Consider the following 27,035-nt stretch of genomic DNA (forward strand, 5'->3'; position numbering starts at 1 on the left):
AATACAGATGCACAGCGTCTGGCTCGGGCATATCTTGCAGTTCAAAGCACCCTCGGTACTCGCTGACCGCAAAGGATGCGTGAATCGAAACTTTGAAAGAAATAACTATTTCAAGGAAATTTGAAAAAGGCTTTTGTGGAGACAAAGCCAGTGTAACAGTGCTTTTATTGAGTAATGCCCAGATAACCAAGGTGTCCGCAGACAAAGTCAGGCAGCTGCTTTTTAAGGATCAGCACCTGAAATTCGAGGTGAAGGTTTTTTGCCACCATCAGCTCTAAAAGGGCAATAATTCTGATTATAGGGAATTCTAGTAGGCAACTTCAAGCCCAGATCCAACATTCATTCCTGAAGTCAACCTTTTTAAAAGGATTGGTGTTTGGTAAGCTAATTTCATTTAAATTGGACAGTATCTCCAGCAGAGCCTACCAATGTTTTATCTCGTGATGCACCTTAGAGCAGTTTCCAGTACCTGAAGGGGCTCCAAGAAAGCTGGGGAGAGACTTTTTACAAGAGCGAGTAGGGATAGGACAAGGGGAATGGCTTTGAATTGGAAGAAGGAAGATTTAGATTAGACACTAGGAAGAAATTCTTCACAATAAGGGTGGTGATGTCCTAGCCGAGGTTGCCCAGGGAAGCCATGGCTGCCCCATCCCTGGAGGTGTTCAAGACCAGGCTGGATGGGGCTATGAGCACCCTGGTCCAGTGGGAGGTGTCCCTGCCCATGGCAGGGGTTGGAGCTGGATGGGCTTTGAGGTCCCTTCCAACCCAAATCATTTTACGATTCTATGAAAGGTTTATACAAATGGAAACATGTTTGGAACTGAGACATGGAATGCCCAATCTACTTAAAGTTTGTAACCTGACTTAAAGCCCAGGCCTTTGATTGTTAACAGCAAATTTTAAAATCAAAAAGTGCCAATTTTGCCTTCCATGAGCTGGAAAAGTATGTTCTGATAGAAGGTACCATCATGTAAAACAGCCACCATTATCAAGTAACACAAATGTTTTTTGTATGTAAAATTGCTTTGTAAAATATTTGCTCCATCTGCTGAAAGTAGCAGAGACAATTTTCCCTGATAGCTAATGGCCCATTTCAGCTGTACGGCAAGCGATTCACTATGGCTGCGACTTGCATTAAGTAGGATGGCAAAAACAGCGCACAGAATTCTCCACTTATGTAGTATTATCTCCTCGCTGCTTCCCGAGAACCCGGCCCTCATTATCACGGCCTTCGCTTTGGATCAGCACACAGGACTCGGGTTGCTGTGACTCAAGAGGCTTTTTGTCAAACTGAGGCACATATGCTATGCTTCAATACAAAAGCACAAAACAGCCACTTCCCTCGACTACAAGAACAAGAAGGTTAGTTCTCTTTCAACTTTCCAGCACTTAAACTGCTGTTCCTTTTTTCACACCACATGGGGCCATGGTTTTCTCTTCTGGCTCATGCTGTCACTCTGCACGCTGAGGATTTCAATATATAAAGATCAAGCACTTCTTTTAATTCTAAATTCAACTATGTACACACACACACACAAAACCCCCTCACTGGCCTCATCCACTCCCCCCACAATCGCTTCTTCCATTGTATGCTTTGCTGTTCACCATGTCTCCATTGAAAAGTGCAGGTTTACAATGTGCCCTGAACTACTTCAACATCTGCTAAAAGGCCAATAAAAAATAAATAAACCAGGATTGTTTAGCAAGAGAGATCCTTTCTGCTCCCTCTGAACGCTCCTAAACCGGCAACAGCAATATGCTGCGAGATCCCCTTTCTGAGAACAATATATGTGAGGACATCAAATATAAAATCCCTGCAGCCTGCGCTACCAAAAATCAGACATAAAGAGGAGCTTGAAAGGTATACCAGCTTGTCAAATAATTCTTTGTATATTTAATATAATAATTTAATTTTATATATTTAAATAAAGTTTGTGCACATGTTAATTTGAGATTAGGACAATTTTTGATTACATAGGTTACTGGCTTACTCAAAAAAATCCCACTCCATGTGCACTGCTGTTTTCTGCATAAAACCGTGGCTTTTGCAAGGCTGCAGCCTTCATTTTTCAGGGTTCCCCACATCTACCTTCAGAACAAACAAAACGTAACATAATTGTCATAATCTTCCAAAATCTCTTAAAATAAATGTTTCTTTCAAGTGTAACGTTTATAAGTTTGTGACACGGGGATGTTAATCCTCACACAAGATGAGATAAGCAATATTTGAATGCATCTTGTCTGTGTTTTAATGAGATCTGTGCAAACATACAATCGACGCCCTCAGATTAATATTTTCCTAATTCATTTATTTCCCTAGATTTCAATCTCTCAAATTTTGTCTGCTTGCCCCCCCTTCTGCCCTGCACTGCTAAATAAAGGAATCCAATGAATTCCAAAAATGTGATTGCAAAAAGAAAAAAGACATCGCATAGACAGCCGCTTCCAGGAATTGTGTCTAAACTGCTGAGCTGTAATGCTAAAGGAATCATCAGGCAAAACCTGCACTGCCTTTCACAAGCAACACTCAGTGAAATGTCTTTTTTTCCCTCCAGAGTTGCCTATGTGTTACTTTTGGGATTTTAGCAAAATAAACATTTTTAAAATAATCCAAGCAGGCATTTTATTGGCTGTGATACCATTAACGGATTTCAGATTTCTTTAGTGCTTTTGCTTTATCCTCTCCTTCCACGCTGTTATCGCTACAAACTGGCACTTAAATTCAATTGATTCCAAATATTCTGGATCCATATGGCCTAAAACCCTGGAGCTGGAGTTCTGATATTGCCTCACTGCTGTTTGCGAGCATTTGCCTCTCCTCCAGTCCCCAGATGGTGGAAGTAACATTTAAACCTCCTTTCCTCTGCCTTGTACAATAGACCTTGGCACCATTTCAACTGTTTACTCCGGTAATTAACAGCACTGATACCACAACAATTACAACTCCTACAATCTTAACACAATAATGCTATGAATTAGTGAGAGCTAATGGCTGGAAGGTAGAGTGCTTCCAGACTGCGAGATCTGTGCATTTTTAGAATAAAATAAAAGGTACAAACAGCACGCTTGCGGTAGACAATGATTACCTAGTAATTAGTTTACACAAAGCTTCCTATTTAATGGCAAAACGCTGTAATTAACGCGTGACAGAAAATCAAAGGGTACTTTGTAAGCATATGAAAAATTAACACTGCAGGCCTATAGCTTTATGTACTGATTAGAAGCATATTAAATCAATAGGACATGCAAACCAACAGCTTGCATATCTGATTATTGCAAGTCTTAGGAATGGATATCATGGCTTTAATTTAACCACAGGATACAATTATCATGCTCTATTTTACTTAGGGTTTTGGAATCACCTGAAACAGCACCGTGGCAGCTACAGGGATCTATTAATAAGCGGAAGAAGAGGACTGAGGTCTATATTAATATACAATATTACAACTATTTAGGATGTATTATTGAAAAAGTACTGCCCACACTAGGAAGCAACCCACAACTGTATTGCTTTAGCAGAAAACAACTTCTTCTTAACTCTTTGGGTTCCTTCTCTTTTCCTATTAAATATTGTACCAGTGAGAAGACATTCTCAAAGCCTGCCAAAAATGGATCTTTTGTGTATTTGTCAGAGTTTCTGGCTCTCTTCAGGCTGACAATATCACCGCAGTGGCAACTGCATGTGTACAGTAAGAGCAGTAGCAAAGACTTCTTGCTTCAGACCCCCCTCAGTAGGCTTTGAGTGTTATACTAAGACCAATTTAATTCCTTGCAGTTAATTCCTTGCAGTTCTGCCCTAGGACAAAGCTGGTGCTGTTACAAAAGGTGATCTGAGCGGCGAAGAAGACAGGTAGCAGAAAGGGAAAAGACAGAGTTGGAAAGCGATGCTGTGTTCAAAGAAACAAACAGTTGTGTGCTGGCAATGCCATATTCCTAAAATGAAGTCTTTGACAGTATCACAGTTGGTTTTAATTTCACCCATTTATAAACTTAGTCTGAATTCCTCACTTCAGGAAAGAAACAAGATGCGGTACATAAGCATCAGGTTACTTGGAGTGAATGCAGTTCACTCTACCAGTTAAAAATAAATCACTGCTATTCCTGATTTTCAGACAATCGCAAAGTTTATCTAATTACTTATTACAGGATTTTTGACCCCGATCAAAAGAATTTAAAGGACCAGCCAGCATTTTATCTTTGAAACTCTAACTTTCCAATACCAATCAATGCAAAATCCAGAAGCCAGAGTCTTAAAATTGCTTTACGCAACTCAGACTGAATTCTATTTTCTGGATTTGTTACCTTTTTAAAAGATTTTGATTTCCTCTTACACACTGTAGTGAATTAACCAAGATAAAGTCTATAAGGAAAAGAAACCGTGACAAAATACTGTGCCACAACTGGAGGCAGTAAGATTCAAGCACTACCATTTAAAACAGTAGGCTGCCCAAGCGCGTTAAATAGCTTTTTTTCTTCTACAACAGATATTTAATGCAGAGTTTTGAAATGGTTGTGCAGCCATAGCCAATTATAACGGCTTATTGAGAGAATAGTTGTTGCTTGGTTTTGTGTCTTCTTCTGCTCCTGTATTTTCAGCTCTTTTCATCTTTATCCACATGCTTATCCCTTCTCTTGCCTTCAGTCTGGTCTTTGCTATCTTTAGGACCACTGGTAGGTAAACTCACATGGTCCTGGTACTTAATTAAGAATTGTAGTGTAATAAAAGATAATTATAAAGTTAATTTGATTAGTAATTTATCTAGTTATTTCAATACTATTTGGAGTTCTAGAATTATACAAGAGAATGGGATCTCTGCATAGTCCTGTTTTACGTAAAAGGGGAAATATTAGAAGAAAAGAGGCAACACTAACAGGAAGGTGATGTTATCTTTCCTATAAAAGGGAAAAGGACTGCAAGGGTTCAGAGAGTTTGAGGTGGCAGTTTGGATCCCAGGATTCGGAATCAGAGACCAGGAGGCATCACAGCCTGGTGTACGTTCAAAAACAATGACAAGGCACCAAATGGACTTTGTAAGCCACTTCACCAATATTCAGCTTGAATTGTGTGGCATCTGAGCATCTTTTTTAAAGGTCATGAAAGCATTGGCTGTATAAGGTCTGCTTAGCTCCGAATTTTCTCTCTGATGGTGGTCACAAGTGGATGTCCTGGGAAGTATGAAAACAGAGCAAGAGTATCCCTTCCCCAGACACTCTCCCAGCCCCCAACAACCTGCAGCTCAGAATCCCTCTATGCTAGAGACTGTGTCAGTGACAGCAGTTAATAGTTTTCCATGAATTTATATCCCAGTAAGGGTCCATACAAGTACAGGTAAGATCTTCCAGAACCTGAACTCATGACTTTCAGCAAGAGTGAGATGCCTATCTTCTTACCATACTTTGGACAACCATATAATAGTAAGTAGTATCTTTATCTAGACATTCCAGTTTTTCACTTACTGTAATAGTAGCAGAATCATTTTCTTTGCTAAGCCCAGACTAACTGAAGCTTGAATTGGTTGGAAGTAAATAGGATGGAAAATCAGGATAAAATGGCATAAGAGCATTTCACACAGCACATGTGCCTTACGTGCACGTTAAACAGTTAAAAATCTGTTATTTTATATGCTGCCTATAAAAGCGAACCACACTGCAAGATGCAATTGAACTGCTGAGGTGTCTCAGTACTCACTGACGTTTTTGTATGTACCTGGGACCAGATCCTGAGGTTCTTTTTCGTGTTGCAGAATGCCTCCACAAACAGCCTGACGATTGCCAAACGCGCACTTGGGGAGGCAGCACTTCTCTTGATATTGAATATCATTAGAATCTGGGCCTCAGGAGGAAATTCTTTATAGGCTGACAGACTTCAGCAGCGCGCAGTAGGACGAAGGCCTTGCAGAGACATTCAGACTCTGAATTCTACCCTTTATGCAGTCGTAAAATAATTGTTCAGATAACTCAGATGCTGCATTAAGTTAACAAGGTAAAATACATTGATAATCCTGTCCTGCATTTTTGTTTGCCCAACACTACATTTGAAATGAGGACTCTAAAATCAGTCTCATTTTTAGATGGAAATACTTCTACACAGTTCGAAATCATGAAGTGCGTTATTTTTAATCTGTTGCCTACTCCATACCAATGAGGAAAAGCCGGGTATCGTGTCTTAAACTGCTATGCAAATGATGCTATTTGTAAGTATTAACATAATTTAGTGCTTAGAGTCATATTCTCATTTCTAATAATTCCACCAGAATGGAGAGTCTTTTCACTGTACTCTTAGCCTGCAGGATAGTCTTTCATCAAGAAGCTGAATTTTTTAATAACCTGCCAGCATACATTTTGTATGTGGCAGCCTCCGCCAATGACACGATGTCTTCATTATCAAAAGAAACAGGTCCACATACCATAATAAGACATTAAAGCATGCTTGTGCTCATAAACTAATGCTTTGATGTTTAAATGTGTATCATTACAATGCTATTCCTTAACAAAGGGTGATTTTAATCCTCTGCTCTCAATGGTAACCTCACTGGAGACTGTGATTCATTATATATAAAGAAGGTCTCCGTTCTACAAAATAGGGCTAAACTCTGAAGGCAGAAACATTTGAACACCTTTGCTAGAGCACACTTAAATATTGGTCTAGATTTATGGATTTTTTTCCTGCTGACTACAGGAAATTAGATCAAATAGATTATTCTTTATATACTTCCCATTGCCCAGATTACCCAGGGAAGTCATGGCTGCCCCATCCCTAGAGGTGTTCAAGACCAGGCTGGATGGAGTTCCGAGCACCCTGGTCCATTGGGAGGTGTCCCTGCCCATGGCAGGGAGTTGGAACTGGATGGGCTTTGAGGTCCCTTCCAACCCAAACCATTCTGTGATTCTATGAGTCATGTCTGACTCCAGCAGTGGGAGCAGGACGTGAATATATTCCGTTTGCTTTCTGTCCCAGAGCATGCAGAGGCCAGCAGCACTGCTGCTGGGGCAGCTCTCCGGTGTCCTATCTCACACTACGGGGCTCTAGCAGAGGGAAGGATGTGCAGCGGAATAAAGAAACGAGCCCTTCAGCTTTATCTGATAAACTATTTGGTAATGTGGAATTGTTTTGTCGTGGTCAAACCTAACAGAACTGTAACCAGCACAATTTGAAATTTTAATACACAATTCAATCAAAAAATATTTCAAACCTGTTTTGATTGAATTAAAAAGTTGAAAAAGCACTAATGAGCCGTTTACATAAATTAAACAGTTCTTTCTGGATACATTCCTTCTGGCTTTAAAACCATTACAATAGGAATGAATTTGGCACAATATACAGAAATATCAAATGCTTATTGAAATTAACACATTTAAATATCAATGAATATTTAAACTACAAATAGTTCTCCAAATGCCAGAACTAACGAAGTATACTTTTGTATGGGTTTTTCTTCAGCTGAAATCTAGCATCTTAAAACCTCTTTCAATCATGTGGATTCACAGGAATCTCCTAGAGCACGAGTTCATGCTACAACGTTCCTTCAGTTGAGTCTTACAAGATCTCTTTCCTTATCTAAACACCCACTGTAATGAAACATGCAGGAGTCCAATAATCGTGGGGACCTCATGTGTTATGCCTCACACAACAGAAAACAGCTAAAAGGGTTAAAAGTTATCAGTCAGGAAAAATGTTCAAAGAAAATAAACCTCAGAAAACCAGATTGAAAAGTAATCACTTTGTATGTGCTTTCAAATGGATTGGTATTGTTCAACCACATTAGTCCAACGCTTTATTCCAGCAATTCCAAGTTTCTATGTAGATCATAGAATCATGCAATTGCTTGGGTTGGAAGGAACCTCAAAGCCCATCCAGTTCCAACCCCCTGCAGGGACACTTCCCACTGGATCAGGCTGCTCAAAGTCCCCTCCAGCCTGGACTTGGACACCTCCTGGGATGGGGCAACCACCACTGCTCTGGGAAACTTGAGCTTCCCCACAGTTAGCGTGAAGAATTTCTTTGTAATGTCTAATCTAAACCTTCCCCCTTCCAATTTAAAGCCCTTTCCCTTCATCCTATCACTACACACCCTTGTAGTCCTTCCCCAGCTTTCTTGTATGCCCCCTTCAGGCACTGGGAAACTGCTCTGAAGACTCCCTGGAGCCTTCTCTTCTCCAGGTTGAACAGCCCCAATTCCCTCAGCCTGTCCTCATATGGGAGATGCTCCAGCCCCCAGATCATCTCTTGGCCTCCTCTGGACCCATTCCAGCAGTTCCACATCCTTCTTATGTTTGGGATATAAGCTATAGATATAGATAGATACAAGGCTCTCCTGCTTATTTCCTTTCATTTATCACCTCCTCACTTTGAACAAGACCACGGACTAAAAGTTGCCCATCCTTGCGTATGAATGAAGTGTTATAACATCCAACTTATTCCACAGCTGGATACCAGGGATTCATTTCTATTTTGGAATATTTAACTGTTTTATTTGAATTGTTACCTATTGCCTTGTACAAGCTAGTCTGGACTCTATATAATCAGATTTTACCAAAGTCTTAAAATGAAAGCTTACCAAAAAGATTTGCTATGAGGAAGAACCCAGTGGACTGAAGAAGCCAGAACAAGAAACAAGACATCCTCCTCCGTTACTTACATGTGCCCACTTCTTAGTCCATATCTCAGGGCTGCATCGCTGACGTTCTTTCTGAACCCAGTCGTAGCATTTCAGATGCGAAATAATGTCACAATAGGCAGTGCCGTTTCCTCTGGATTCACCGTTCACTTTAAACAACCAACGCCACACTTCCATGTTGTCAACAATCAGCTGGCTGAGAACACGAATCATCTGGGGAGCAACCACACACAGATATTTTGCACTACGACAATATCAAATTGTTCCTCAGGTTAGATTTCCAGTTCTCAAATACTTGGGCTTGAAGTTTACTTTCTAGATAGGGTTTCTTTTTCCTAGACATGCTCGTGTTGTTTCAGTTATCTGAATACATAGCAAAAGCAATCTCGAACAGTTTTTGATGAGCAACCTGATCTAGTTGAAGATGTCCCTGGTCACTGCAAGGGGACCGGACTGGATGACCTTCATGGTTCCTTCCAACCCAAACCATTCTATGATTCTACGATCTCTGGCCTTCATCCTGTGCTGGAGTTCACTGGTGCACAGCATCAAACAGCAGCCAGGCACCTTTGGTGGTCAATGAACTATTCTGCACAGAGAAATCTGCCTGTTGAGACTTTTTAGTCCGGTCAGGATCTTAGGTTTTGGAGAGTCAGTACCCCTCAGTAGATGTTTGTGGCAGGGAACAACATGCCCTGGACTACGCTGTCTGCAAAATCTGAGAAACAATTGTGCCAGATTCTAACACCAGCCAAAACATCTGTGAAATTCTCCTACTGGAGAGCGAGTACATTACATGGTTATAAATGTACGAAGGAGTTACCAGGCAGGCTTTATAAAAATGCTAATTATTTATTTGTGTATGTACACAGATTTAAATGGCTTTCAAATGCCTTTTTCCCAGCTGGTGTGGAATGCAATTAGCTTCTTAGAAACTGCAAATGCCTTTGAACCTGGTAAAACTATTATCAGATCTTGTTGCATTGGCTAGAGCCTGCTACAATTTCACATAGCAATTTTTTGGATTTTTGTTCCTTTTTTCTAACGTTGATCTAAAATACAATTACACGTGCATCCCAGATGCTATTATTTGTGGCTTTTGACAATCACATAAATGTGGTTTTCTTGATGACTCCCCTACAGTAACGAAAAGAATCAATAATATTGTAAGGACTGTACCAATCACAAAGAATTATGTGCTATCTTTAAGTGAAAATTGAATTGTGCTTTAACATAGCATCACCTTGCTTTGATTATTTAACCTAAAATGTCAATATTTCATACAAGCAAACAAAAGAAGTAGAACTTCCATAACACTGCAGCATGAATCTAAAAATATTAGATTCACATAAATGATTTAACAATAAATCAAACAGTTGTTTTTAAGATCATTTATCGTGAATTTATTTCATCTAGTACAGAAGCTGCACTGTATTTGTGTAGCGTAGACTGCTTTCAGTGTTAAAGGTGATTAATAAAAAACAAAGAAATGTGAAAAGGCAGAAATACCTAGAAACCACAGCACTGTTTGCTTTCCTGTATGAGACGTAGCACCACCATAAAAATATGTTTTAAGAAATCAGTACAGACCATACTTAAGACAAATCATTGCAAATGGTACAATCAGCTTAGAGTGAAATACTGAGGCACTGAATGCAAACTAAACACATTTAAACTGAACGCTGCACAGAAAACTCCTATGCCTTGTAATTTTAGATTAGGAGTACTTGCTCTTTTCTCACTGGCCACGCTAACAAGATTGGTGAATTTAGCAATGCTGAGCCAGGTACAAGGCAAAACTGCAGTCACAGATATGCTCAGTGAACCTTAGACTGAACAGGTTGAATTCCTAAGTGAAAGGAATTTTTCCTTCATCAAATACTTAGCTTCCCAGAAATCCCTGTTCTATTTTCAGCCACTGGTAAAACTCCCATTAATTTCACTGGGGGTTGGAGTGGGTGACCTGTAAAGGTCCCTTCCAACCAAAAGCATTCTATGATTCATCCAGACCAGGACTTCATCCACAGACCAGCAACACAAACTGTGTGAAATAACTGGACCAAATGCCTTGATATATTCTCTAGAAGTAACATGAAGAATACCAGAACAACTGGATTACTTCCTAACTAGGATACAAAGTGCATTTAATTGGTCAGATAGAGCCAAAAAAGAACCATACATGGCAATCATACATGATTTAATCAAACCCAGTCAGGGCCTAATCAATCCAGTCATTGCAACTGTACAAAGTTTGCATCCTATCAACTGAAAACAGGCACTTGCATGTTGGCACACCCCAAACCACAGCCTTACCTCTTCCTTGGTGTAGATGTCAGATTCCCCAGGAGGGGTTGGCACACCAGCAGCGGCAAAAATTCGTTTACTTCCAGACTTGGTGCTATAGAGATGAGCCACTTCTGGCACTGTGCCTAATATAGGCACATTTAGCATGTCAGCCACTGCTAAATCATCTTTGTGGGGAACCCCTCCAACGATGTAGGCATCTCTGCTCTGGATAAGAATTTTTATTCTTTCGATTGTCTTGGGACTGTACTTCAGCTGCGTGGCAAGGCACATGTGGTGCTTCTGTATAAAGATAACATTACTCTTGTGAAAAGGTGTTCGTTTCTATTCCATGAACCTAATTTATAATGTTGCACACAATAAATACATTATTAATAGCAGGATGGGTTATGACCTATCCTGTAGCTTAGCAGTTTAAATTGATAAAAGCTGTTGGGGTGAGGCTCCATAATCGTGCACATCTTTAGCGTGTTGGAAATGGGCTCACTGGGAATAGAACTAATTACTACACATCTGTATTTATTTGATCCATGCGGAATTATCCTTCTGTCAGGCGGCAGAGAGGCTGGTGGCCTTTGGATAATAGTGATTCATCTCAGCAACACTTCTGGCATGGTTTAACTCTAAAGCTCCTAAAAATCAATACAAAAATGAAGCAAACCCCCTATAGCAGGGAATATATTTCACTATACAGCTCTGCAGTATTTTAAGTGATTCTCTAAGAATAAAACACTTTGATTTACAAAGCCTTCCCTGATCACATTAAATTACTGGGGACGTGCATTTCCATCACACTGTAGTTCTGATTGCTACTGTAAACACAATTGTAGAACGCTCAAAGAGAGAACAGTATTTTTTTGTTGTGTAAAGTACCAGGGGTTTAACTTTTTGGAAGGAATTTTTTATCTCTTCTAAAATAAGATCTATCACTGAAACAGCTGCTCATGACATGCTATAACCTCTAAATTCAACCTAAGAATATCAGGCAGGGCAGATGAAACCTCAAAAATATTTTCTACATCACCTCCTACACCTGGCCTGCAGACAACCCCATAATCCTTCCAAAGATATAGAAGTTGGGACAGACAGGGATGGACATTGTGCAGAAACAGCACAAGAGACATCCACTGTAAGAGGTTGCCATAGACATATCCTAATCATAACAAGAAGAAAATAATTTTCATATTGAGATTTTCTCTAATTTAGGCTCTTGTCAGGAAAGCCTTCCTTTTCAGGATAGCATAAATATTGGATTTGCTAGGGATTTCCAGGTCTGAAGAACCTAGCATATTTTCCTCTGTGAAGTCCTGGAAGTTCCTTCGAAGGGACTGAAGTACAAAACTGATTCCAGTACTTGGAGGGGGACAACAGTGGAAAATGGGATAAGGGGAGCTCCAGGAAATGAACAAAAGAAATCCTCTTTTATCAGTTCCTCAGTGCTTCTTCACACCAAACACACAGCTCCTCTGTAAAGGCATCAGACACTGCAAGGACAGCAAGGAGGTAAATCACAGAACTGAGATACTCTCCAAAGTCCTAGTAGGAAAAAGGGCAGCACAGAAATATAAGGGCAATAGCAACGACTAACAAGTTTCCTGGAGTCTTTTTCCTTCCATCAGCTTTAAACCCAAGACTGTTAATATTCCGATTCGCTTCCCTTCCCCGTGCACTGGCACAAAAGCAAGGAGAGGGCCTGTTCTGTTGGTCCCGTGGCAGAGTTCTGCCACATAGAGAACAGGATCGATTTCCAGCCCCGGTCACTCGCTCCCTGGGGCCATGAGTGGTGATGTAGGGATGAGATTTGCTTTGTGTCTCTCAATAATGGAGTTTACAGTTAATTAAGGAGTGCAGGAAACAGGCTGTAAAATCTAGTTCATTCCTGCTTTGAGAGAGGTATAGCTGCCATGATAGATAGTTGGGGAGTGGAAGCGGGTAAAAACAGGAGAACTGAGGAACCCTCAGAATTCCAGCACAACTGCACAGAACAGTGGTTAGCAGGTTAACCAAGAAACCCAGTTCTTGGTTCACAAGGCTGTTCTTTTTTTTTTTTTTTATCTTCTCGAGGTCAGAGAAGTTGACCTTGACACCAGCCTCGCCATGATGAGTAAAGCTGCCACCCTGCTGTTTTGACATGCTGCTAGCTGGGAAACATGACAGCATAACCCTGTGTTAGATGGGTTTCACATTGCACCTGGATGCACTGAGGCACAAGAGGTCATTCTAACAGCTACAAAATGCTTAAGGACAACCGTATATGGACAACTGCCACCAGTGGTGCAGGGATACATGCATCTGGCTGTGTTTTCTACAGATTTTCTTTCCATCCAGTTACATTAAACTAGTTAGGAAACTGGCCAAAGCAAATTTGTGCTTCTAGAGCTGGACAAAGGAGCTTGCTAAGGTGGCCTTCAAGCCATACTTTCATGCTTTAGGAATGAATTTAGATACATTAGGTAGAGCAAAAGGTTTTAATTAGATAACCCAGAGAGAAATGCTTATAAAAGAACCTATAAAGCTCTGACACAGAAGAAATGACAGCTAAACCCACAGTTACTGAAGCCAATGGATGACCAGAATCAGTTGAAGGTATGGATTCTCCTCAAAAGAAAAGGCTGATTTCTTGGACTTAGCCATTAATAGATGGTAAAGAACATGTGCTTAATAAAAACAAGGCAGCTGGAGGATTTCACAGACAAGCAGGTGCACCGCACTGAACATCCAAGGGCGACCCCCCATCAGCACGTAAAATCTGTGGTTGCCCATTCTTTCCGATGGCACTCGGCACTAATGCACTTCCCTGCATTCCACAACCAGGTGAGCAGTGCAACCCATAACCTTGAAACAACCACGTAGCCCTTGAAACTAAGTTTAGCTCCTTACGTCAGCACATGTAAGCTGCTTTTACATTATAACAGCTTCAGTCAAATCACCATGACCAAAATTGTCCATAAAAGACACTTTCAGTTCCTGGACAGTCCTTCCTTGTTTAGCAACACATCTTTTATCCATAATCTGATGTGTTTTAGGTGATATTTTCAGCACGTTTTACATAGAAGGCTTCTTAGGGCTTCCAATATTTGGTACTTAGTATTGGAAATATAGCCTGATATCCACAGAAAAACAGCTCAAATTGTCAAAGTGCAATTTAAAAAGAAAAAAAATATTTATTCCTGGTATTTATCAAGGATTTACCACCCCAATAATTTTACTTGACAAGGTGAAGGCCAAGCAGAGGCAGCTGCGATTCTTGCAGGTTTCCAGTATTCAGATGCAAAGACAATACTAAAGCAAAGCCAGCTCCTAAAACCACAAATACCCATTTGATGCTTTCTCTCCAACTCCAAAGTAAGCAGAACACATTCGTATCTACAGAATTCATTTTAACCACTTCAAAACCATCAGCCAGCTCTGGCTCAGGGGTCCCTCCCATGCAGCAAGCAAGCTATGCACTGTTCTCACACAGGCGCTTTTAGACTATTTCAGCAGAGAAGGATCCAGGCATATATGCAAGCGTTTTGCTGAACAGCTGCTCCCATAGAACTACCTTTGAAAATCAACACTCTTGAAATTTAAAAACCTTCTTTCTCTCCCAAAGCCACCAGTTTCTATTAGTATGTGGTGTAACAAACCAGTTCAATAACTAGATGAGGGTTATTGATACATATAAAAAAAAAAGGGAGCAGGGCTTCAAGCATAGACCCTAAAGACAGAATCGTACCACAGAATTTCACAAAAAGCAAATCTCAGTTAAGACGCTGTGGAGTTAATATTTACAATACAAAACTCTCCACTGTGAAGAGCCTTCACTGTGCTGCAGTATTTTCACAAACACTGTACATAGTGTACATTCATTAAGGTCTCCTTTTAGACCATGTTCTAGCACACTGATTTAAAACTGACTTGAGAGTCTTGGAACTAATATGTCTGCACAACCTAACCTAAGTAGTTTTAAGTTCTGCTTTTTAAGAAGCTCTGCATTGGATTTAACTGTGAGAAACACTACAAACATATGAATGATTGAATGCTGGGCTTCCCAGTGATAAAGTTTGAGTAATAAGAATGGTTTATTGCTACGATTTGCTTAGAGATATAAATCTATCAAGTTCCCAGTCCCAAGCATATAGCAAGAAGGGACAGTGGTCTGCAAATAGCCAATATAGTATTATCTCAAGTAAGTCTATAAAGCTAAACCAGGATATTTATTTCCAATGCTCTAACTAGTAGCCTAATCAGTAAAGCCCTTAAACTTGCAATAATATTTCACTGATGTGTACCAGAGCGTTACAAGTTATAAAATTTCCAATTTAATTTTACTGCATCCCTCAAGCTGTAGTAATTAGAAGACAAACTCACAGGGAAGCTGTTTATAGCTTCAGGGGTGAGAATTCTGAACCTGTCCTGCAGGTCACCCATGTCCTCAGGGTTCCCAGATCTAACAGCTGCCTGCAGACCCAGGAGTTTATTGTAATATTGCAGTAACTCCTCACTCAGATGAAGGGGGCAGATGTAGATGACGTCCACATTGGCATCTAAAACAAAGGGGCACAATGTTCATTATTGGAGGAAAGGTAAGCTCCATTCAGAACAGCAATCTGATAATTTCTGATTATTTGCTAACAAACAGCTTCCCTAAAAGAACACTGGAAATTAAAAAAAAAAATCTGTAATTCCCAAAACTTAGTGGTTTAACTGCTTTTTCTGTGCTTCAGCATTTCTCTGAAGGCAGGTCAGCAACCCGAAGAAACAGCTAGTTTGGGGAATTCAATCTGCAGAACATATTGGGGGCAGAATTTTCGAAGTGTTGCAGGGGGATTTATATGCGCGACCACATTAACACCAACAGGAATTGCGCGCTGCTTTAAAAATGTATCCCATTAACTTCAGTAAATTATAAAACCAAGCTATTAAGTTTAGAAAGTGGATGAAATTGCAATTTTGTATGCTGCCTGGATTTTGCATGGCCCATTCCTATTCTTGTCCTGTCCACATAAAAGCTCACAGTAGGATACCATTAATAACCATTGCTTAGCACGTGAGCGTGCAGATTAGTGAGTTAAATACCACAGTGTGAAAATCTGTCTGTCTGCATGTAAACCAACTTGGGCTCAAAGACAGCGTATACACAGACATTTAGAGGTGAGAAAGTGAGAGTCTGTGACATAGGCTGTTCTGGAAAATTTTAACTACTCAGCTCTTCTAAAATATTAATGTTAATAGATGAGCTAATGAATTAATGCGCCTTGGAACAGCAATAGAATATGCTGCCAAAAAGCACTCCTCGATTTTGATCCAGCTCCTGCTGAAATCAGTAGGAAGTCTTTCATTGTCCTTACTGGGCACAGGAACAAGAGCCCTGACAGTGCCAGGGACAACTGCTATTACACGTGAACGAACCCAAAGCAGAGCAAGTATTGGACTAAGGAAATCCTGAGCCTTATGTTATAAAGGAATAAGGAATTCCACTCCTTCACTATGTTTTGCCATACTGCTACAGGCAAGCACCCCACATTAAAAACACAAGGCCAGAACCTCAACTGAAGCATTTTAGTGGCACAGCATCCAGCAACCAGCTCAGGACAGATCCTTTGTGCAATACAGTTCATTACCATGTAAGTTTTAAAGATAATTAAAAGAACCATTAGCCAATATTCTATTGCTTATAGGCATTTACTCAGACTTGCAAAATAAACCTGAAAATTTACCAGCCAGGGTACAAACAGACCAACGGTGGCTGCAGTGCTGAATAGACTGCGCTGCCTAAAATGGACAAGTGCAAGTAAATGTCTTAAATAAAATGCTGCAACACATTTCACTACTCTTAGCTCTGCCCTGTAAAGAGATACACAAGTCTGCTTTGGGCACAGCGGGGCTCCAGAGACAGGTAAGCTAAGAGCAGGTCACAACATGCAAGGAATCCTCTGGCATTCTAAAGAGAAAAGCAGGAAAAGGAGAAATAATACGGTAAAGATCAATGCTGTTCTTCCAGGCACAGGTAAAGCATCCAATCTAGTTAATAATTTAGTTAATATTTAAATAGTTTGTGTCTTACTCATGGTCTATTTTACATTTTATACTCAAACCAATTTTCGTGTGCACAGATTTTAAAATGAGAAAGAAAGCCTGTTTGTTGAGTTGACTTTGTCTCTAAGTTAAAACTATAATTTTTGAGGCAAAATTTGTTAAAAAATTAAAAAATAAAACTGTGCTGTGGAAAACCAGTATTAGTGCCTAGATAATATATAAAGGCAATTACATTATTATTTTAGGCAACTGTAAATTTCTGGATCCAATACATTTTTGTTACAAACTTACTAAATGGCATTTATAAAATAATAATGATACTGAAATATATATGAATCATGTAAAGGATGTCATTCCAGGGAGCCAATGAAGTTGGTCATTGACAAATAACATTTTTCACTGCTTTGCTTAAAAGAAGACAGTCATTGTAGGAAAAACTTCTTAACGTATGTTTTTTATCTTGTTTGCTAATTTAGAAAAAAAAAAATCGGTTTAAATAAGGTCTTGCTCTTTTCTAGCACATCTTTCTCTCTGTATGAGCCTGACTGAACTCTAGCAGAATTAGCTACCTAATTTTGTAGAACACTAAACACTTTTGATCATTTGTGGTGCTCAGCATGGCACAGGATGAGGCTGCTTTACGTTAGCACGGAGTCTGAAAGAATCAGCATGCTCTTTTTACAAACAATGCGGATAGAAGCAAATGTCAGAGCAGGTAAGTCACTTGTGTTCTCTATATTTAACATTAATACAAAGTCCTCCTCAGTCTCTTTTACTCACAACAATGGGCAAATAATGATCAAAACCAGGCAGCCAGCAGCTCATAACATACCCAGGATGTCACACAGCCTCCCCATCTGCATGTTCTGTTGGACAGCGAGATCAGGAATGTGCTCACGGGCGCATTGGGAATAGCCTGGAAAACAAGTACAAGCCCCCCCAACTCCGGCAACTGCGTCCAGAACCCCCCTGGTATATATTGGAAAGATCAGCCTTCTGGATTTAACAAAGCATTTCAAATCCCAACCATGGCATAGTACCAATTACATCATCTTTATGAACCCTATTTTACTAGTGACCTAACATAACATCGTGGTTTTATGTCATGAGATCTTAAATACCAACCTTGATGTTACAGACCCACAGAGCTTTATAATCCAAGCGTGCAGCCTGAATATTTTGTTTGAGTCTTCTATGTTGCTGCTTTTTTTTCTTTTTTTTTTTTTTAAACAGTGAAAAAAAATGACACCACAATTAAGCAAGAATCCTGGTACATTTTGTTCTTCACACAGATAAAAGGCAACAAAAATCACTTCATTAAGGAGGTGTCTCGGTGATACCTGATCACTTTGTTGCAGAGCAGCAGCACGTCTAAGCTTGGATTATCTGTTTGGAGGTCAGACTTCACACTGATTGCACACTCGCATTCAAAAAGACCGCAGTAAATGATGTGACCACTGTAACTATAACATCTAATCCTGTAATTTTTAAATTCCGCTACTTCTAAATTAATCAGCATGTATGTACAACCACACAGTGTGAGCTGCAACAGCCGTGATTGGATCAATAAGAAATTCAGCCTAGCTTTCAAGTGTTTGGCATAAAATCTTGACCGATTCAGTAACAACATTTCCATACGAAACTTATGAAAAACTTAGTTTGACTAAATCAGCTCAGTATTTCAGTGCTTTCATTTTGGAAGATCGTATTAGTGGTTCTTCCAGCAAATTACAAGGACAATTATTAGAAGTAATCAGCATTCTAAAGTGCCACAGCAATGATGCTTTGCACACAGGAGAGTAGAACCTAATAAAATACAGAAAAACAGAAATAATTGCTTTAATTTTTAGCAATTTCTTGTCAAACTTACATATCGTAGTTAGCACGACAGTACCAGGCACCCACAGAACTACAGCCATGTAAGACATTTTTTGCCTAATATTAAGCTGCAGTAATTTGATAGAGCTTGCTCTGATTACTTAAACTTTAGTTTCAAGGCTTCATTTTGTTCTCTTGGGTGGGGACCAATTTTAAGCCACCTAACAATATCAAAACACTTAAACTTCAGATGCAGAAAGCAGCTGACTTCCCCGCACTAAACAATCCTCTTGAAAACAAATTTGTTCCAAGAACTAGATCTGTGCAGAAAAATAACATGCAAATATCACTTGGATTATTTGTAATTATTTGAAAAGGAATTACTTGAAAGGAATCAAGTACCAGTAAAATAATAGTTAGGGCTTGCACATTGCTAGGGCTCTGCAGGCACGCTATAGCATTACATCAACTGCCACAGGTACTTATCTGAGATGAGTTAATAAAACATATTCATTCACGACATATTCACTTCCATTGACATGACCCCATTAAATTTAATGTGAGGAATATTTACTCCTTCTGAACCACTCACCTTCCAATGAACATTATGAACCACGTTAATCCTCACACCTGATGCATTTCCAGTGCTCTGTACTTTTGTGGTTGGGTATCTGACAATGCTTAGTGAAAACAGAGGCTTAATATTCCATTCCTTGCACATTAACCAAAACTCAACCCAAGGAATTACATACACTGTGGTCATACTCTACATGTTCCAGCACAACTGCAATCTGTGCCACCACTTCTATTTTGTTATGCGCAGCTGGTTTGTGTAGCACTAACATTTTGGTCTCAAACACGTGAAACACTTGAGATAAATTTGCATTTGCCAGTAGCCAAAACTCCTATCTCAATTCAAAACCCCCCTACTTCAGTTGATCCATACCTGCAGTCTGGGTAAGTTAAACTCCCAACGGTGTCTGAAAATAGGGATGTTGACAAACGCCAGTGGTGACAGAGCACTTGAGGGTGGCCACTTGCATCATGTCACCCCACTGGCTAAGCTGGTTTATGGAAGGGTCACCCTTGCGAAATGAGAACTAAGAATTCTGATTTCTCAGCTCAGTGACACTGAAGGGACATTGAGGACCTTCCTCCTTTGCAGGAGTTTTATGATAATGCCTGTGCACTGACTTCAGCAGAATGCTCCCAGTTCACACAGAGGGAAGTGTAGGGAGAGTTATAGAAGTACTAGAAGAAGGGTTGTATGAATTAATAGTAAAGGGCCTGCTTTCACCTCCCCTTCCAACTTCAGCCATGACCTAATGCCCTTTAACTGCCACTTTCTTAATAAATTGTGCTCATCTCAAAGTGTCTTGTCTTAACAAAGCCCACAACGCTTTCCAAGCCTGCAGTAGCACTACAGGGCAGGGGGATGTGACAACAGTTTAAGGAACCACAGGCAATGCCTGGAGGGAAAAGAGGAAAAGGAGCTACCTGGGATTCTGCCACCTCATGCTTCTCGGTGTCTGGGACAGGTCTAATAAATAATACCTAACTTTCCTTGCTACACTTAGCACACTTACTGTCCAGTTGAAACTGCTTTTAAAAAGGACTCTGGTATCACACAAAAGGAAGCTTTGATAAATATTCAGCAGGTCATAGAATGTGACAAATTTTACTTATTGTAAATGTAAGGCCAAGTGGAAAGATGTATCAATGACTTAAAAAGAGTTGAATGAAAAAAAAAACAGTATTTGAACTCCAAAAATTGCAAAAGCATATTCATCCATTAGAGTATGGTAGTAAATCCAATTATAAATGACAAATTAATTTTTTCTAACTAACTGACAAAAACACTAAATAATCTTAAAACAATGGGATCTACTTTCGTTTTCAGCTATCCTAGAGATCCAAAGCTGTTGTTTTGATGACATAAAATAGAAACATTTATTCCTCAGAGCAGTATAATTGAAGCCCTTCACTATGCCTTTCCCTGGGTTACTTCCAGGAACTTGACATGAATCTGAAACTCCTGTAAAAATGGAGAGCGCTGAGAAATTCAGTTACAACTCCATCTCCGCTTCTTGGAATTCCACTCACATGGGAAGAAAAATCAGACTGATCTGCCCTAAATGCTGAAGTCAAGGAGATGCAAGTAGAGAATTTCAGGCTCTATTTTCCATTTAGAAAACTGAAGAGAGACATCTCAATCAACATCAAAATTCTGCGTCTTTGTGTTGACCTGTTCTGTCCCAGATCTCGTAATTTATGATTTTACGATTACTCAGACTCAGGCATTAAAAAAATTCCTGCTGAAATGAGCTGTCATTCTGTGTATTTAGACCTCTTGGACTGAAACAAACGTTAGCTGTTTAAATTTTCCAGCTTCCTAAAAGCCGACTCAGACAGACTTCTTAATTGTACCATTCTATAAGGCTACAGAAAAGAATGCAAAATATTTCAGGGTATCGAGCAAAAAAAAAAATATTATGAGACATGGCAGATCAAAAGCAGAATTGCGAAAAGCCCAAGAACAAACTACACAAATTTATCACTTGGAAGGGTTCAACTGATGGGTGCAAAATTTTACAAATGCTTCTTAAAATGCCAAATGTGTAGGAGCAGGGTAATTAAATATTTAAAATTCTTTCTGTTCTTACATTTTAAAGGGCTGTAGTTTACAGACTTTATGTTTTCATCTTTTCAAATTTAAAGTATAAGCTGTTCTTAAAATTAAATAACCCCAATTTTGGTCAATCTCATTTGATGTTACTGTTTCTCAAAAGCAATCCAATCTTCACATTCCAAAAGAAAAAATGCCACGTATTTACTTTACATTTCAATAAGCAAAATGCTTATGATTTGATTTGTATATAAACTCTATAGAACTAAAACTCTGCATATAGTAGTTGCCTTTAATAAAAACCAGCATGAATAACTTTGTCAAACAGTGCTTTCAAATCCCTTTGGAGAACATGACATTTTTTTCCATGTGGTACTTAAACAGGTTTCCTAATTTTCTAAGGAAACATCTGCACTCAAATTATCTTTACTACTTACTTTCTTCCTCATTAAAGGACAATTTCCACTTGAATACTGCAGCCTCCTACGCACACAGATACAAATACCTGTATTTACAGCACAGTATTTACCGAATCAGGGCCTGGGCTCCAGTTGAAGTGTTAAATTAAGTGGATTTTCCCTAAAACTTTAGAATTTACCTTAAGAGGTCCAAATAATCTTAAAACTTTTACAAATACTACTGCACGCTATGAACCCATCACTGCAACAGGGACATAATGATTAATTTTTTCATCTCATCCTGTTTTGATTATACAGAGATTTTTTAAATATGATTTTGAAAGCATCTGTTGTGCAATAACTCTGCTGACTTTTGAATTTACGCACCTAATTAATAATTGCTTTCTCCTGTATAAATTTGCCTTCATATTTTTATCCAGTTTAGAACACTGGAATGTATAAAGTATTTTTAAATGATCCTGTTTGAAAAAGAATTCAGTCACATGATTTAACTTAGCATATTCACATGAGGTGAAGGTGTAATTAAAAACAGTTGTGCATCAAATGTGTATTTGTGTTCAACACAGGCAGCAGACTCATGAAATAAAAGGCTACCTGGGCTCCAAAATGAAGAGCTTAAAACTTATTTACAGTCTTCATTAATTCAGGTCTTAACCAATTCACTTTAGGAAATCCTGAATCTCTCAGGTCAATTAATTTGCTATACAAGTACAAATTATAAATAGAGTTACAAGCATTTTGACAGGATTTCACGTTTTAAGGGATTATCAGTGCATTTTAGAAATTCCCAAGAAATCGTATTCAGTAATTTCTGAACACCTACACTTTGCCACTGCATTGCAGAAAACAGCTTTTAAGCTCCCCAATTCATAAATGTAATTAAATAATTACATTAGTGCTAATTAACATGAAACTGCAGATTATTTAAGCGCAAAAAACACTATTCAACTTCTTAATTATTCTTGTTCACACAGCATTTCCTTTTGCTCAGGCGCCCTAGGTGCAAATAAAGCATCCCATCTGCTCGTAATTAGAACTAAATAATTTCAGAGAATGTAGCTTATCATTTTGACTGCACATTTGATTAAAAACAGTGTACAAGCAATATCCTGGCTTATTGCTGTAACAGCAACAACACACACAGGCCTGTGTTTTCCTATCATTAAAGAAGACTGAAAACATTATCTGTTATTTCAGGGGAAAAAAATACAACTTTTTAGTTCATTTCATACAGATGAAAGCAAATTACAGCAAATCACCTCTCTGCTGAATAGCAGCCCCCACATAATGACTTTATTTGCTTAATCCCCAAATTAAACGCCGTTTCGAGCGAAGGCCCTGTGTTATTACTCTCATCATGTCGAGAACATTTTCCTGCCGAGACCAATTTGAATAAAACAAGGGGCCTTCCTTGAACTCAATCAAGGAGTCATAATGTGGTGGGTAATAGAGGTTGCTGATAGATTTGCAGGCAAAAGTGTTATACCTAATGATGGGATATGGATAATAGTCCTCCTGGAGGTCCTGATGCGATTCCAGTTGGCTGCCAGATGCTAAAAATCAAGAAGAGCATTGATCAGTGACAGGAAGCTGTAGTGGATTCATCTAGTCAAACTTCAGCTGTTTTTCCACTGTACAGTTAAGCCAGGCATAAATTATATTAATTGATTTAATTACATACTTAAAACATCTTCCCCAATTAATTTAATTAGGTGGCTACATGAAGCTACTGGCAGGGGAAGATTAGAGGCTGCTCACTTAATTAACAGAATATGAATGAAAAAAAAAAAGAAAGCAAACATAAATGAAATTGTGAGCACTAATTAAGAGGCTGTCTGCAAACTTAAATACTTTCTGACAAAGTGGTGACAGGAATGTAGACAAGAGAGGGATTTTTTTTCCAGCAAATTAAGTGCCACAAGGTATATATAAGGAACTAAGGTAATGCAGTTAAAACATTGATTTTCTGACAGAACTACTGAACTCAAAGCAAAGGGACATTTTCAACAGAAACACGGCAACAGATTTTGCAGCCACAGAGGCTGAATTGCTGATGAAGGATGAAATATGATACTCGGACAAGTGTATGGTTAAAGGGGAAAAAAATGGAAACAGCTTATTGCAATCACTGAAGCAAGAGATGTTTAGAAAAGAAGTGCTGCCGTAACAGCTGGTAGCACTGAGCACCTTGGCCCTGATGTAAAAATTCTCCAGGTGTCTCTGACGTGATTCCTTCAGGGTCTTTTTCACATGTGCCATGTGATTATGCAAGAGCCAAGAAGCGGCGATCACACCTGATGCCCACTGCTGCCGCCTGAAACGGACGTAGGCTTTTCTGGCCCAATAACATCGCCATGTTGCTTGGATCTTTGTAGTGGCCATTTCAGTACCCCCTTGGCCTTTGTATCTTTGGCCAGGTCGATTTAAGATCTTTTCCACAGTTGACTGATTCTTTATCACTGAGAGAATGTCACTTTTGGTGGGATTTTTATGGAGCTCAAAGTCTGATGCAACTTCCGCCAGCTTTTTACAGTTGATCACAGCCAACAGTACAGCATAGTCCTTGAGAAGCTTTTCTGTACGTTCCAAAAAAAAGGCAATGCTCCCCCAAGATAAACAATAATGCTGCTTAAATGCCAGAAAGCCTGGAGCTTCCTGGTCTATCGTGCCATGGTAAACAGCAATGTCACAGTCAAAGCATGAGTCTTGTAAGGACTGACACGGAGGCATTTGCAGGAGCTGTGGAAAGAGAAGAGCCACAGATGACGAGTAATTGCCATTGGTCATAAGGAAGTGGTCAAGACACTTAACAAGGCTCCAGGGACACCCTGGAGTGGCCTTCCAGTACCTGTAGGTGGCTTAAAAGAAAGCTGGGGAGGGACTTTTTACAAGGGCATGGAGTGACAGCATGAGGGGGGGTGGCTTTAATTGAAAGAGGGAAGATTTAGATTAGACATTAGGAAGAAATTCTTCATGCTGAGAGTGGGGAGGCCCTGGCCCAGGTTGCCCAGGGAAGTCGTGGCTGCTCCATCCCTGGAGGTGTTCAAGGCCAGGCTGGATGGGGCTTGGAGCAACCTGATCCAGTGGGACGTGTCCCTGCCCATGGCAGGTGGTAGAACTAGATGATCTTTAACATCCTTTCCAACCCAAACCATTCTAAGAAGACACGCTACTGTACCACCATTTACCACTTAACTGTGGGGATTTATGCATACAAAATGCACTCAGACCGATTCATACATCGTAACCACAAAGTCTAGCCCAGCTTTACAATAAAACCTGTTGCCACAAAAAAGAAGTCGTGCAAGATTATGAGCATTTTAACAGACATACATTAATCGGTAAATTAAGCTTAGTTCCACTATGCAAATATAAAAATCAATCTCTACAGTGATTTACTGGACTATGATCAGAAAGTAACTGCAATAGCATTCTTGCACTGAGACTGCCTCCACCTACCCTAGGAGAACGGGTAACATCCTGCCACCCAAACAGGGTAAATATTGGAATAGAAGCATTCCTGCCTTTTAACAGAACTCTGCATTCACTGGCAACTTTAGCCAGCAACTCGTTAGCTCTGACTTTCAATCAGAGTGAACTATTTTCAAGTAATTTGGTTTTATTTACATTAATAACTCATTGATTTCCACTTCTCAAGCTTGCTTTATTTTTTGTTTTCAGATCTCCTCAACGGCACAAAAGTAAGAAAGTCTGAAATCAAGCAGATCTCCAGGCAGTTTGCTATGGAACACATTAATTAGCCATAAAAAGAAAGAAATGTCCCTTCTGCATGGGGATCAGAACAAGCAGCAAGCATTAAGCAGTCAAGGTCAAACTCCCCTATAGTCTTCTGTAAATATAAAGGGAAACACTACATTTGCTTAACTGCAGTGAGGGAAATTTAGACAAGACATTTAAAAACTCTTTTATAACAGTAAAGATAGTTAGTTAAGCACTGGAACAGATGGCCCAGGGAGACTGTGGAGTTGCTATCACTGGAAGTTTTCAGAACAGGTTAGAAAAACATCTGTCTGCAATATTACAGGTACAGGTAATTCTGCCTGGAGGTCCAGATAACCTCGTAACACCCTTTCTAGACTTATTTTCTAAGATTTTGTGAAAAAGCAGAAAAATTTAGGTAGAAGACTTGAGAAAGTAGAAACAGGAAACGTAAAAAGCATTTCTTTCTTACTTCAATATTCACTATTTACTTTGCTTCAAAGCTGAACAATTCAGTGATTTACAGTCACTTCCATACCATCTCTGGTGCACAGAGTATAAAACACATGAATAAAAAACTCATCATCCTTACTGTCTAAATATTAATACCTGTGTCTGAGAGGGAATCTGCAGCTCAGATTCCAGCAGTTGAGCTGGATACGTCCACACAGGCTTTGATATTTCTGCTGAAACCATGGATCTGCTGGATGGAAGAGGTGCAATTTTAGCATTACTGGAGGAATATGTGCCATAAATTGCTTCCTTTGAGTTTGGGAAGGTGGTAGTGTCTGTATTCTCAGGGTCCACCCAACTTCTAATCTCTCCTGTACCAAAGGAAAAAATGGATCACAAGTTTCATCGTTAAGAGGAAGTGCAACAACACCATCAAATTGACACTCTTATCACCAACCATTAGCTACTGCCATGCTCTGGTTTGCTCTCATGTACAGGTGAGTTTTCAGTTTCAATCTATAGTGTCCTAAGTTCATAACATGCCAGCCAATAGTATAACCAGGATAACAATGACAAAATACTAGCACTTAAACTCCAGGTTATTCCATACGCAATTTGAGTTTTCAACCACCCCTTTTTGCTCAGAGGACTTCTCAAATTTAAGGGATCGCTACTGAACTCTTTACTCATTTCGCTTACACTCCTTTCCATACTGATGTCACACAACACAAGCAGCTGTAACAACTGTTTTGAGTACACTGTGTGATAGGTTAGAATCCCATTGCCCAGTGTTTATTGACATATTAGGAGTTACTCATTTAATCACACTGGCAACATAGATGCTCTGTCAGCTGTTTTAAGTCACAACTTAGAGGGGCACCGGCTTTACACTAACATCAGTGGTCAGATCTTCAGATTCAGACAAACAGAATTTGGAACACACAGGTATGAACTCCAGAAATGAAAAGGGACAAGGTGTTCATGTACGTCTTTATGCACTCAATGTTTTCAAGAATTTGACTGAGTGCTCATTAGACAGCTGTTTCCTGGTGAGAT

At 39.5% G+C, this 27,035-nt stretch overlaps 1 protein-coding gene across 1 annotated transcript in view; it reads right to left on the bottom strand.

The window, feature by feature from the left end:
* IQCH (IQ motif containing H) overlaps positions 1–27,035 on the bottom strand; it is a 67,431-nt gene that overhangs the window by 23,328 nt on the left and 17,068 nt on the right. The window contains exons 8-14 of the mRNA XM_069866591.1: positions 26,136–26,350; positions 23,994–24,545; positions 23,293–23,359; positions 17,776–17,859; positions 15,276–15,451; positions 10,932–11,204; positions 8,640–8,831 (exon numbers count right to left, since the gene is read on the bottom strand). Coding sequence (XP_069722692.1) covers positions 8,640–8,831; positions 10,932–11,204; positions 15,276–15,451; positions 17,776–17,859; positions 23,293–23,359; positions 23,994–24,545; positions 26,136–26,350 — 1,559 coding nt within the window. The remainder of the gene's footprint in view (positions 1–8,639; positions 8,832–10,931; positions 11,205–15,275; positions 15,452–17,775; positions 17,860–23,292; positions 23,360–23,993; positions 24,546–26,135; positions 26,351–27,035) is intronic.

This window comes from Phaenicophaeus curvirostris, chromosome 12 (assembly GCF_032191515.1).
Source record: "Phaenicophaeus curvirostris isolate KB17595 chromosome 12, BPBGC_Pcur_1.0, whole genome shotgun sequence".
NCBI lineage: Eukaryota > Metazoa > Chordata > Aves > Cuculiformes > Cuculidae > Phaenicophaeus > Phaenicophaeus curvirostris.